The sequence below is a fragment of the Corapipo altera genome, unplaced genomic scaffold (genome assembly GCF_003945725.1).
Source record: "Corapipo altera isolate COAL_440 unplaced genomic scaffold, ASM394572v1 96, whole genome shotgun sequence".
Taxonomy (NCBI): Eukaryota; Metazoa; Chordata; class Aves; order Passeriformes; family Pipridae; genus Corapipo; species Corapipo altera.
Window position 1 is genome coordinate 1451561 of NW_020884962.1, and position 12391 is coordinate 1463951.

Consider the following 12391-nt stretch of genomic DNA (forward strand, 5'->3'; position numbering starts at 1 on the left):
ACCGGTGACGTCATTGCCGTGTGTGACGTCATCGAGTTCCGGCCTGGAAACGGTTTGGGCTCGAAGGGATTTGGGAGCTCTCCCGGTGCCACCCGAGCTGAGGCTGCCCCAGCCCGGAGAGTGCCCAAGGCCAGGCTGGACGGGGCTTGGAGCAACCCGGTCCATGGGAGGTGTCCCTGCCCGCGGGACCCGGTGATCCTTGAAGCCCCTTCCCACCCAAACCACCCCATGGCAGTTTTTAGCCCTGTTTTTTTTTCCGAGGGTAACAGTGAAAAGAGAGCCCACGTGCAGCTCTGATGTTTGATACTTTATTGGCTGTCTCTACTTCGTTATGAACACCTCGATACCAGAACTGTCACCACTACACCGGAGCAGTTACTCAAACACACTCTGCAAACAGCGACAGACCCAAATGCACCTCCGCGGGCTTTACTCCCAGGAGCACATTTTTCCTACCTTTAAGTACGGATACCTGTGGAATAGTTGTTAACATAAGAGGCAAACTCCTGTTTTTGCTCCCAGCTTCCTCCCCCCACCCCATGCTTTCCACCACTGGAGACACTTGGTGTAATTTATTTTTTTGTTACCTCACTGAAACCTTAATTCCCACTTTTCTGCGGGATTGGGAATGTTCAGCAATGTCACTCAGCCATTCCCAGCACCAGTCCCTGCTTCCCAGGCTCTGGGGGTGCTGAGCACTCCAGCCTGGTCCTGCAAGGTGCTTTAATCAGTATTTCATGTCAAAGGATATAAAACAGTCTTTAAAACCCGGGTTAATAAACAACAAGGTTCAAGGTGGGGTTCCGGTCCTGCTGGAGCACATGGAGACAACACGGAGCTGGAAGGACACACCAAGGGTGGGACAGAGACTGGAGATGAGAACACACTGCAAAGGTCAGCCCTCGGTATTAGAAAAAGGAGAGAAAAAACTTGCCCCTGCTCCAAAATGCAAAAGAAAGGGATAATTTCCTGGTGCTGCAGCATCCCACGGGCTCAGCGTCCACGTCCTCCCCCGTGACATCCCACACAGGGACAACTCAGTTAAAAAAAGTCCAGTTCTGCTCAAGGCATAATATTTTTCCAAGTAAAAACCCCCCTTGAACATCCTATTTCTCCTCTGTATTTGGCTTTGCAAGCTCCCTAAATGTCACTGAGCTCCACACGGTGGATCAGCCCTTCCACGGAGCCCTTTTGATTTCTGCTTGTGCTGCAAACAAACACAAAACCCTCGTGCCACGTTTTCCTCCCGTGCCCTGACGGCCCTGCTGCCCCTGCTCTGTCACCCCTGGGCCCGTCACGGCGGCTTCAGCTTCGGCAAAACACCCATTTTGGGGGGGGTTTTGCCCCTCCTGTACCAGCTGTTCAGTTCTGCACCCCTGCCCTGGGGGATTGAACCTCCTGTACCCTGACCCTCCTCCAGGTGAGGTTTTCCCCTGAACACACTGCTACAAACCCAGACCGTGGGGGTGCAGGCCATGGACTGCCTCAGGAATCAAACCTTGCTGGACCCCCCCAGCTGGGGCTGTGCAGCTGCCAGCTCTCTGTAATTCCCAGGTGGAATATGGCTTTTCCTGTCTGGTCACTTGTTCTGTATTAAAATCTGCAAATGCTTTATCCTGTGGCTCGGTAAGTGCTGCCTAGAAAATTTCTTTTCAAGAGGTTTGTCCCCTGATTTCATTAAAAAACAAACAAACAACCCAAGCAGGTGTAAACTCACTGTCCTCCCTCAGGGCACAGCAGTTACAGCTCCCATAAAGCACCCTGGAAAGGGTTGCCTTGTTCTTCCTTAAAACTGTTGTGTAAATGCTGACCTGGAGTGCCAAGGAGAGACCAGACCAGCATTCCCAGTTCCATGACAACCCCACCACCATCACAAATCCACAGCAAGACGAGGTGGGAACACACAAAACCAGGTGGAAGAAAAACAAATTGGAGGTCAGCCGCCAGCTAGGGATGGCAGGGGAACCACTGGCACACACTTTTCTCCAGAGAGGATCAAAAATCTGGGTTCAGAGGCTCCTAAAACCTCGTCTAACACAGCAGCGAACCCACAGCTGGGCCTGGTGACAGCACTGGAGACATCACAGCAAGGGGCAGCAATAATCTAAAGAAAAAAACCTTCCAGGGCTATTTACAGGAACGCACAAACCCCTCAAAGACAACCCACTGCCTCTGGAGGGGAGGGGAGAGAAATCCTTTGTGCTGCTTTTGCTCCTCGTTTTTAAGCCACTTGGGACCTTTCCCAGTCCCAGAGGCCGCGGGAAGAGGAGTCACATCCCAGGAGTCACATCCCAGGAGTCACATCCCAGGAGTCACATCCCAGCCCCGCCTGGTCCCCGAGCCGGGTGGGCACAGACACACACGGACAGGACCGGGACCACTCACTGGAACAGGACATGAAAGAAGGACGTCCCACAGCCCAGACCACGAGCTCGGGGCTCTCGTGGCCCCCCTGGCTCCCCCCGAGGCTCGGCGGGTGTTGGTGGTCGGAGGTGACCCCGTTAGCTCTGGCAGCCGGCGCCGGGCACGGGCACCGGGGGCACCGGGGGCACGGCGGGGTGGTCACTCTGGAACACACCGAGGTCCTCTCCGGCCGTGGGGGCTCCGGGGCCAGTGGTCCCCGAGCCCTGGGGTGGGTGGGGGCCCTGGGGACCCCCCTGGCTGCGCCCGCCGTGGGAGCAGTCGTGGTGCCCGTGGTTGCCCAGGCGGCTGGAGGCCACCACGGCCTTCATGGCAGCCTGTGGCAAAGGCACGGGGGCACAGGGTCACAGAACTGCAGAGTCACAGAGTCACAGAACACCCCGAGCTGGATGGGACCCCCAAGGATCATCCAGTCCAACCCCTGGCCCTGCCCAGGACACCCCAACAATCCCACCCTGTCCCCCAGAGTGTTGTCCAAACCCTCCTGGAGCTCTGGCAGCCTTGGGGCCGTGCCCACTGCCCTGGGGAGCCTGGGCAGTGCCCCAGCACCCTCTGGGGGAAGGAGCTTTTCCAGATGTCCATCCCAACCCCCCATATCCAGCCCCAGCGGTTCCTTTGGGCACTGAGTGGTTGTTAGCAGGTCTTTGGCAGAATCCTCCCCTTCAAAGCCACTCTCAAACCCCTGAGCAGTGGAGGGCCCCAGCCCTTCCCCTCTGGCCATGCTTTTCCCTGCAGCAGCTCCACCATCCTTCACCACCTTCCACACCAGCCCCCCTGCACTGTCACATGTCACTCTGCTTGGGGTGGGGGGTCCACGACCCCAGTGACAATGGCTCTGGGTGGCCCCAGCCCTTTGCCCGAGGGGACACGACCATGCCCAGGGGTCGGGTGCCCTCCCTCACCTTCAGTTTCCTCCTGGCATTGAATTCCTCCAGTTTCTTCTGTGTGCTGTCCATGTGAGCAAACTTAGCAGCTTTCCCAGTGACCCAGGGGTGCTCCAGGGCCTGGGAGACCGTCAGCCTCTTCTGGGGGTCCAAAACGATCAGTTTTCTGACCTAAGAGCGATGAAAACGCCCCGGGTTTGGTTATTTCCCGGGCGCTGAGCCGAAGCTCTGCCCCCCGCACCCCCCGGGGCCGCCCCGCTCACCAGGTCCTTGGCGTTGGGGGACACCTCGTCCCACCACGGGGACACGAACTCGTAGTCGCAGGTGAGGATGCGGCTGTACATGTACTGGTCCCCCCGTGGGTCGAAGAAGGGCTCGAAGCCACAGAGCCTGTGGGGGGGGGATTGAGAGGAGCTGCACCCACCGGGCCCCCGCTGTGGGATGGGGTGGGACAAACCCTCCCGGCCCTGGTTCCACCCCACAGAGGCACTCACAGGATGTAGGTGATGACGCCCACGCTCCACATGTCCACTTCAGGGCCGTAGGGGCACCCGTGGAGGATTTCGGGGGCTGGAAGCAGAGTTTGGGGGTTCAAACACCCCCCACCTGGCACGGTGGGAGCCTCATGGCAGAGGAAACACCTCCTGGGCACCGGCGGTGTCTCCCAGCCCTGGCACAGCCACCAGCCACCCCTGCACTGAGCTGTGCACGGCCTCAGGCAGGGAAGGGCCCCCCCAGATCCCCCCTCCCAGCCCAGCCCCACCCCGCTCACCGCAGTACCCCGGCGTCCCACAGACTGTTTTCATGGTGTCCTGCTCGTCCACGATCTTGGAGAGCCCGAAGTCACCTTGGAGGGACACAGGGGAGCGGTGCTGCCATCAGGGAGGGGCACCAGGAACCCCCCCTCGTGCCACGACCCCCCGGTGGGGCCCCAGACCCACCGATTTTGAGGGGCGCATCGGGGGACAGGTCTGCGTAGAGCAGGTTCTCCGGCTTCAGGTCCCGGTGGACGACCCCGTTTTCGTGCAAATACTGCACAGAGGGAAAAAGTGGGATGAGGGAAGGAAGGGAATGGCCTCAGACAGAATTTGGGAGGTGGCAGCAGCAACTGGGGACCTGTAACAAACCCGGGACTGACTCGCCCAGCGGGTCCTTTGGGAACAGCCCTCACGGCGGGGCATGGGGGGGGTCTGGGGAGGACATTTCCAGTTAGGAGTTCCCATTTTTAAACCCTCCTGTTTCCATAGAAACCCCACCTCCAGCAGACCTGGGATGCAGAGCAGCACTGACCTTCCTCCCTCCTCCCCTTCACCCCCCTGAAAGTGGATCCATCTCGCAGAGGTGCCTGTGGAAGGCCAAGGGTGAGCGGGCAAATGCCTCCCCCAGGGGTATTTGGGATGGGTGCAGCTCTGGGTGCCTCTCCCCGGGGATATTTGGGTGCAGCCCCCACAGTGACACCCCCAAGCCCCCCGTGGGACCCCCTCCCTGGAGGACCCGTTACCGAAACCGCCTCCAAGATCTGCTTGACCACGTGAGCCGCGTCCCGCTCGCTGTAGAACCCCCTCTCCACGATCCTGGGGGCACACGGGACCATCAGCCCCCTCCATCCCCATCCTCCCCCTGCCATCCATGGGGGGGATCCGTCCTGGGGACCCCAGGCTGGACATACCTGTCAAAGAGCTCTCCCCCCGTCACCAGCTCCAGGACGAGCGCGATCTCTGAGGGCGTCTCGAAAATCTCCTTCAGCTTGATCTGCAAAGGGCCACAGGAGGGGTGTGGGGTGTGGAGGAGGGATGTGGGTGCAGGATACACATCCCGGCTGTGCTGGGAGGAGCATTTGACCACCAGGGGAAAAGGGTTGTTTCAGGGCAACCAGCACAGTTTCCCTCCTTGCCTCTGGATTTGTTTTAACACGAATTGTTTTAAGTGTTTGCAGCAGCCCTGCTCACTTCACATGGACTGAAGATAAATCTGGGAACGGGAAGAGCCTGTGCCTTTATCCTCTTCGTGTCTCCGAGCTCATTTGCCAGAGGAGGAGCTCCCTGAGAGAGGTTTGATTTCGCAGCTCCAGTTGTGCAGGGCCTCGGTGCCTCTGCCCAGCCCTGCCTCCATCCCACGGGATGAATCCTGCACATCTCTGGGTGCAGGAGACACAGACAGAGCCCCACGGGATCTGCTCTGGGATCAGGGCTCTGGGGCTGAACTGTCCCTGGGACTGTTCTGCAGCAGAAGAGGCACCAACCAGTGTTTTCCTCCTGAGTTTTGTCTCAGCCCCCACACGGGCTGAGCCCTTTGTGCCACCCCAGCCCATCTGGAATCAACCATTCTCTCTCAAAACAGCGACGTCAAAATGCAATTTTGCCTTTTCTGTTTTTTTTTTTTTTTCTTTTTTTTTTTTTAATGGAAACCCAAGAATTTCGTGCTTCTTAAGGCTTTTGTGACACCACGAATTTCATGGGGCTTTAATCATTCCCTTCCCAGGCTGGGTGACAAGCCGTGAGCCCCCGCGGGGTGAGAGACACTATGTGGCAGCTTATTGCATTAGAATAATACACGGAGCACTATAATTTTCCCATTAACTTCAAAAGTTTACAATCCTATTATCAGCCGCTGTCGAGGTCGGTGCCGCACGATAGCGAGAGCGGAGACGGCTCCGGCGTCAATAATGGAACAGAGCAGCTCCTCTTCAACAATCACTTGAACTTGGGATGAGCAGAACCCTACAGAAACCTCGGGGATTTAAATATTCAAAGTGGCTGGATCCTCCTCCACGGCTCGTGGAGCCGCTGCCTGCAGAGGGGAGGAGGAGGGAGGGCAGAAATTGGATTTTCTGTTGTGTTTCTGATAACACATCACAGAGGAGCCTCTTCCCATCCACGGCTGGGCTGCTCTGAGTGGGTGATCCCCGTCCTGGCCCTTATCCCTGCATCCGCCCTGGCACTGGGGGAACGTCTCCACGGAAAAGGCTGAAGCACCAAACTGCCCCCAAACACTGTAACACCCCAAGGCAGGCCCACACCCAGTGGGCTGAGGGGCTTAGGGACATCCCAGCCCCAGCACTTCCCCCCCTTATCCCTGGCTTTGGATAGGTTGGATTTCTCTTGGCTTCATTTCTTTGCATCAAGGTTTTGGGGCTCCTCCAGAGAGTAAAGCTCCAAGGGCGGGCGACGTGGCTGGGCTGGGAAAAACTGTGCCCCTGGTTTGGGGGACGTGCAGCTTGGGCAGGAGCAGCCAGTGGAAGGCAAGGACCCAGTGACACCCCAGCAGAGTCCCAGTGACACCCCAGCAGAGTCCCAGTGACACCCCAGCAGTGTCCCAGCCTCAGTCCCAACGGGAGCAGGCCCTGTCCCCCCCTGCCCCTCAGCCCCACTGCAGCTGCCAGGCAGCTTTTTGTGCCATTTCTGTAACTCAGGTGCTCTCCAAGACGCTTTTGCAATTTTCCAGAGGAACCAAGCAGCTGGGATAAGCCTTTCTGGGGAGGTGGGGGGGGCAGTGGGATGGAGCCCCCCAGCCCCTGCCACTGGGGAGGGGCTCTGCTGACGGGGTGGGATTGGCTCCACTCTGGGAATCGCTCCCATCCCGCTCCCACTCCCCACCCTCCCGTTATCCCCCGTTATCCCCCAGGCACTGAGCAAGGACAGGCAGGGGAGGGACATGGCCCCAGCCCCCCCCGGCCCCAGCCTCCCCTTTTATCTCCCCTCACAGGATTCATTACAGACGGGCAATTTTCTGTGGGATTCATTTGATCTCCTCAGTGGAAATTGCTTACTGAATGGAAATCTCAGGCCAGGGGATTGGGGGGGGGGGGGGGGGGGGGGGGGGGGGGGGGGGGTCTGGGGGGCAGGGGGGGGGGCGGGGGGTGCAGGGAGGGGACAGGGGGTGCAGGGAGGGTTTCCCATGGGGTGATGGGTTCATCCTGCACCGAGATGGGACGAGGACAAGGGCATCCCAGCTCTTCCCTCAGCACTGGGCTGCCTGTGGGCAGAGTTAAGGGGAAACCAGGAGCCCTGGACCCAACCCAAAGGGAGCTGGGAGCTGAGTCAGGGGGGTTGAACTCACGATGTTGGGGTGTGAGAGCCGCAGCAGGACCCCGATCTCCGTCCTCACGATCTTTTTGTCGATCTGGAAAGCAGAGCCCACACAGAGGTTGTGTCACCTGTGCTGCTGGGCCTGGGTCCGGCCCCCCACCAGAGACCCCCCCTCAGCACGTTCCCATGCCTGTCCTAGGGCCCGTTTCCACAGAAAAATGCACCCAGTGCCCCCCTACTGCCCCCCCAGCCCAAACCTCAGCGGTTTTGTCCCCCTGGGACCCTCCAGACCATGGGAGCAATGCCCAGGGACAGCCCCATGCCCGTTCTGGTGCTCTGGCAAGGAGGAGGGACTCCCTCCCACTGCATCCCCCCACCCTGAGCCCCCTCACCTGCAGTCCCCCCATGACACCCCCCACACTCACCGTCTTCTTCAGGATCTTGGCAGCATAGGGGACTCCTGTTCCCTTCTCCTGGCAGCTGAACACCACAGAGGTGGCTCCCCTGGGGGGGCATGGGGGGCTTGAGGCTGGGACAGGGCAAGGGGTCCCACTCTCCCTGTGCCCCTCACCAGCACCTTTGCCAGAGCCAGGTCCTGGGAGCTCAGTGTGGGTCCCCCTCTTGTGGATCCCCCTTTTGTGGATCCCCCTCCTCCTGCGTCTCCCTCCTTGTACCTCCCCATCCTCTTGCATCCCCCCCCAATTCCTGCATCCCCTTCCTGCACCCCTCTCCTGCATCCCCCTCCTCCTGCACCCCCCTCCCGCATCATTCCCGGCTTTCCGGGCCAAAGCCGTTGTAATTAAAACCGAGTTCTACAGGGGGTTTAAATCCTTAAGCGGCTTTCACGACAGGACGGAGCCGCCGTGGCCCCGCTCTCGGGGACAGCAGGGACGCTGCCAGGGCCGCAGCTCAGCCGTGTCCCCCCGGCCACGGCAACCCCTGGCACCGCACACCTCCCGGCCGGGCTGGACGGTGACACGGGACCGTTCCCTTCCCACCCCCGCGGTGCCCTCAGCCTGCGGCGATCTCAGATCGAGTTAATCACGTTTCCTGAGCGCTGGACGGTGAAATCAGCCCGTCGCTCGGGGCCATTCCGGGGCTCATTTGCAATTCCATCTCCCTGCCTGGCTCCGGGAGCACATTAATTCCTGCCCCCGAGTAATCGGCCGCGTTTTACCGCACTTTGGCTTCGCCGCCTTCTGGGACGGAGCTCAGGCTGTGCCAGGAGGTGCTCGGCCCCCCCCCTGCCCGTACCCTCGGGCTGGCAAGAACAGACACCCAAACCCACCGACTTCCACACCAAAACCTCCCCCCAGCCCAAACCTGCCCCCGGGCGGGGCTGTGCGACCTCCACTGTAACCCCCCCGCGCTCCCGGGTGCTCTCCTGAAAGAGGGATTTGCCTTCAAACCCAGAGCAGATTTTGCAACTCATCCGGCTGAATTTGGGAATGGTGTTCCCATGGCAACGGCAGAGCCGGGTACCGAGTTCCACCGGGATGCTGCGGGGCCCGGGGGGAGCAAACCCCAGACCTGGCCTCGTTTCAAAACATTTTCATCCCTTCGCCCAACGCTCTCCATGAAATTCTACTTTGCACACAAAAAGCGATTTGGAAGCACATTATTCCCTCTGGGAGGGGAGAGGCAGCCACTGCCCGCTCCAGCTCGGGAAAACGGGCAAAAACTGAGACTTGAACCCAAAATGGCACCGCTGCTGCTGTCACCACCACGACAACGCGCTTCCAGTGGGACAGGCCAGGAGGTTTTTTCCTAATTTCCCAGCCGGGCTGGATGCAGGGACAGGACCCTCCACCCCCTCGCCAGCAGCTGAATCCCAGCCCGGACCCGTCGCCCTCCCACCAGATTTTTCCGCACGGACAATTCCCAGCCTGATTCCCGCCGCTAACAAGATCATTTAGGAGCGCTCGGCTCGGCGTTTAGGAGGAGCCGGAGCGGCTCCTGGGCCCGCTGTGCCCGCGGCTGCCCCTCACATTTCCCCAATTACGGCCGCGGTTGGATTTGCGCCGGAATTCGCTACACCCCGGCCCCGGCCCCACCGCCCCCCGCAGCCGCCTCTCAAGGCCTCGAATAAACATCCCCAATCAACCTTGGCTGGACAGGAGATAATTGCATTTGCTTTCCAGATGAACTGGAAAATGTTGAACAATGGGATTTGCCCAGACCAGCGACGGGGGCACGTGCAGGGAGGGATGGCCGGGAGCAGCCCCCTGGGGCCTCCCAGATGCCACCCCATCCCTCCCCAGCTCCCTCCATCCCCGTCCTGCTCTCTGGGGCTTCCTGGCCACACTTGGATCCAGCCTTGCCAGGATCTAAGGGAAAGCTGTGCACGGTGAGTGGGCTCCCCATGCCCCAGATCCCACCTGGATCCGGGCATGTGGCCGTGAGTGGGTGGCTCCAAGACTGAGACCGGTGTGATTCAAAACTGGATGGATGGATGGATAGATGGATGGATGGATGGATGGATGGATGGATTGATTCCAGGGGCTCCAGGCCTGTCCCTCTGTCCTACATCCATCTCTGCAGGGCTGGGAACTGCCAAGCCCTGGGCTGACTTGGCCACACCTCAACAAGGGCTCTTAAATTCCCACTTTTACCAAAACTGCTGTTTGTCAGGATCCTCTGCCAAAGGCAACCCAGGGCAGCTGGGACTGGCCCAGCCTGAACCACCAAACCCACCTGCACAGCCTGGAGCCCCCCCAAACAGGACCATCAACCTTCCCAGCTTCCAGGGGGCTCCCAGCACCCCTTTGCACCCCCCACCCCGGGGGGCACTGGGACACCTCCCCTGGGATCACAATCAGTGCCCTTGGACAGGGTTTCCAACCCAGGGGGGACAAATCCAGACCTGGGAATCCAAAGCCTGTGTCCCTTTGTGGGGGCTGGCACTGCCTGTCCTTTGCAGGGGGTGCTGCAGGCGGGACTCTCATGGCCCACCCCAGAGCCTTGGGGTGCTCAGAGGGGAGCTGGGTGTCCCCACGATCCCACTCCCCACCACGGGGGAGGAACATCCAGCTGCACAGGGACGGGGACCCCAGGCCCACCCTGCCAACCCCCCCTGACGCTCCCAGACCTCGGCTGCAGCGTCACAAACCAAGGCCCAGGTTACATGTGAGGGGAGGGTCTGCCACAGTCCACCCCCCCAATCCATCCTTCCATCCTCTCATCCCTCCCTGCATCCCTCCATCCCCCTTCATCAATCCCCCCTGAATCCCTCCAACCCCCTCTGTATCCCTCCACCCCTTCCCACGTCCCTCCATCCCTCCCCACATCCTTCCACCCCTCCCCTCCCCAAGCCCATCCCTGCCCCGACCAGGACACGCTCCAGGGGGGGTCTCCTGCCCCTCCCAGTCCCTCCCCGTCCCCCCCCAGCCCGTACCGTCCCAGCTCGGGGCCCACGACGTAGAAATCTTCCAGGGCCACCTCGCGGTGGGATCCATCGATCCAGAACTCGCTCTCGCTCTTGGAGGACGGCATGGTGGCCCGGGGGTGGCGAGCTCCCGCCAGCTGCTGGGGAGGGGAGACCCCGGCATGGCCACGGCCCCCCCCCCGGAGCGCCCAGATGGCCCAGGGAAAACCAGCGCCCGGGATTATCGAGCGCGGAACCACGGCCACAAATCCCCTTCCCACCAGGCACGTATGCTGCCTTTTCCGAGATAATACCCCTGTCCCCCCCCCCCCTGTCCTGCCCCCCCCCCCCGGCTTTTCCTACCGCCCTCCTCCCCCTTTCCCGCCCCATTCCCACCTTCCTGGGGATCCCCGGGCTCTGCGGAGCCCGTCAGGCCGGAGGCTGCACCCACGGGCCGGCACGTTGGGTGTTTGCACCCCGATTCCTGCAGCCACCCCTAAAACCCCCTCGGCCCCCCGCCCGCCCTCGCAGTCCCGGTAATTTTGGGGTGGGGTCGGGGCCCAGCACGTACCGTTACCTGCGGGGTCGCTCGTGGCCCCCCCGGCGCTGCCTCATCCCCGGCCGGGGCTGTGCCGAGGGTGGGCGCGGGGGGTCCTGAGCCCCCGCCCGCCCCGGGGCCGGTGCTGAGCTCGGCCGCGGCCCCCCGGGCCCGTGCGGCCCCCGCTGCTCCCCAAAACCGAGCGGTCACGGCTCAGAGCCTTGGCCGGGCTTCACAGGACGGCGCTGGGATGGAGGGATGGAAGGATGCAGGGATGGAGGAGGGATGGGAGGATGCAGGGATGGAGGGATGGGAGGATGCAGGGATGGAAGGATGCCGGGATGGAGGGATGGAGGGATGCCGGGATGGAGGGATGCCGGGATGCAGAACGCAGGGACGCCGGGCAGCACGGGTGCAGGGATGGGAGGATGCAGGGATGGGAGGATGCAGGGATGGGAGGATGCAGGGATGGGAGGATGCAGGGATGGGAGGCTGCCGAGGCGCCGGGAAGCGGGAACGCGGGGCTGCAGGGAGAGAGGAAGGTGGTGATGGGGGGCCGGGGCTGCGGAGCACCGGGACCCTCCCCGGCAGCATCACCGGCGGCCGCCGCGCTCCCGCCTGGCTCGGCCGTGCCACCCCCCGGCCCGGCGCCGCCACTGCACCCCCCCCCGCCGCCCCCCGGGGCTGCGGGACCCGCCCGGTGCTCGCGGGCGGCCCCGACCCCCCAACCCCCGCAGCGGCAGGATCGGGCCCCGCGGCGGGGCCAGGGCGGGGGCACCGCGGCCGATCCCCGGGACCACCCGGCACCCCCCGGCACCGACCCCCCCACCCTGCCCCGCACCTCGGGAGCGCCCGCAGCCCCGCACCCACGGGGTCAGGGCCTGTCCCCCCGAGCCCCCCGAGCCCCGGAGCCCCCGGGACAGGGGGGCGCGTCCTGCCGGGGGGCGCGGGCGCTGCCCGCAGCCGCCGCACGGTGACGCCGTCGCCCACCGGATGGGGACGGGGGGGCGGGGGGGAAACGGGGGGTGGGAGGGGACGGGGAGGGGCTGGAATTGGGGTTGGGGCGGGATTGGGTTACGGGGATGGAGTGGCAACGGGCTGGGAAGGGTGGGAATGGGACTGGGATTAGAGATGGGGTGGGCTGGGGCCGGGAACG

General features: G+C 62.1%; 1 protein-coding gene across 5 annotated transcripts; it reads right to left on the reverse strand.

The window, feature by feature from the left end:
* Nucleotides 1–292: 292 nt before the first annotated feature.
* LOC113957031 (calcium/calmodulin-dependent protein kinase type IV-like) lies at nucleotides 293–11819 on the reverse strand. 5 transcript variants are annotated; one of them, XM_027664149.1, is made up of 12 exons: nucleotides 11269–11819; nucleotides 10772–10855; nucleotides 7759–7837; nucleotides 7365–7427; nucleotides 4975–5057; nucleotides 4807–4879; nucleotides 4247–4337; nucleotides 4078–4152; nucleotides 3800–3875; nucleotides 3569–3695; nucleotides 3324–3476; nucleotides 293–2738 (listed from the first exon to the last, which is right to left on the reverse strand). In XM_027664149.1, the coding sequence occupies exons 2-12, from the start codon at nucleotides 10786–10788 to the stop codon at nucleotides 2502–2504; spliced, it is 1074 nt and encodes a 357-aa protein (XP_027519950.1). In that variant the 5' UTR covers nucleotides 10789–10855; nucleotides 11269–11819; the 3' UTR covers nucleotides 293–2501. The 5 variants fall into 5 exon arrangements, with proteins under 5 accessions (XP_027519950.1, XP_027519947.1, XP_027519946.1 ...); XM_027664146.1 differs by having other exon boundaries at nucleotides 10728–10858; XM_027664145.1 differs by having other exon boundaries at nucleotides 10728–10855; nucleotides 11269–11818.
* Between the last annotated feature and the right edge of the window lie 572 nt (nucleotides 11820–12391).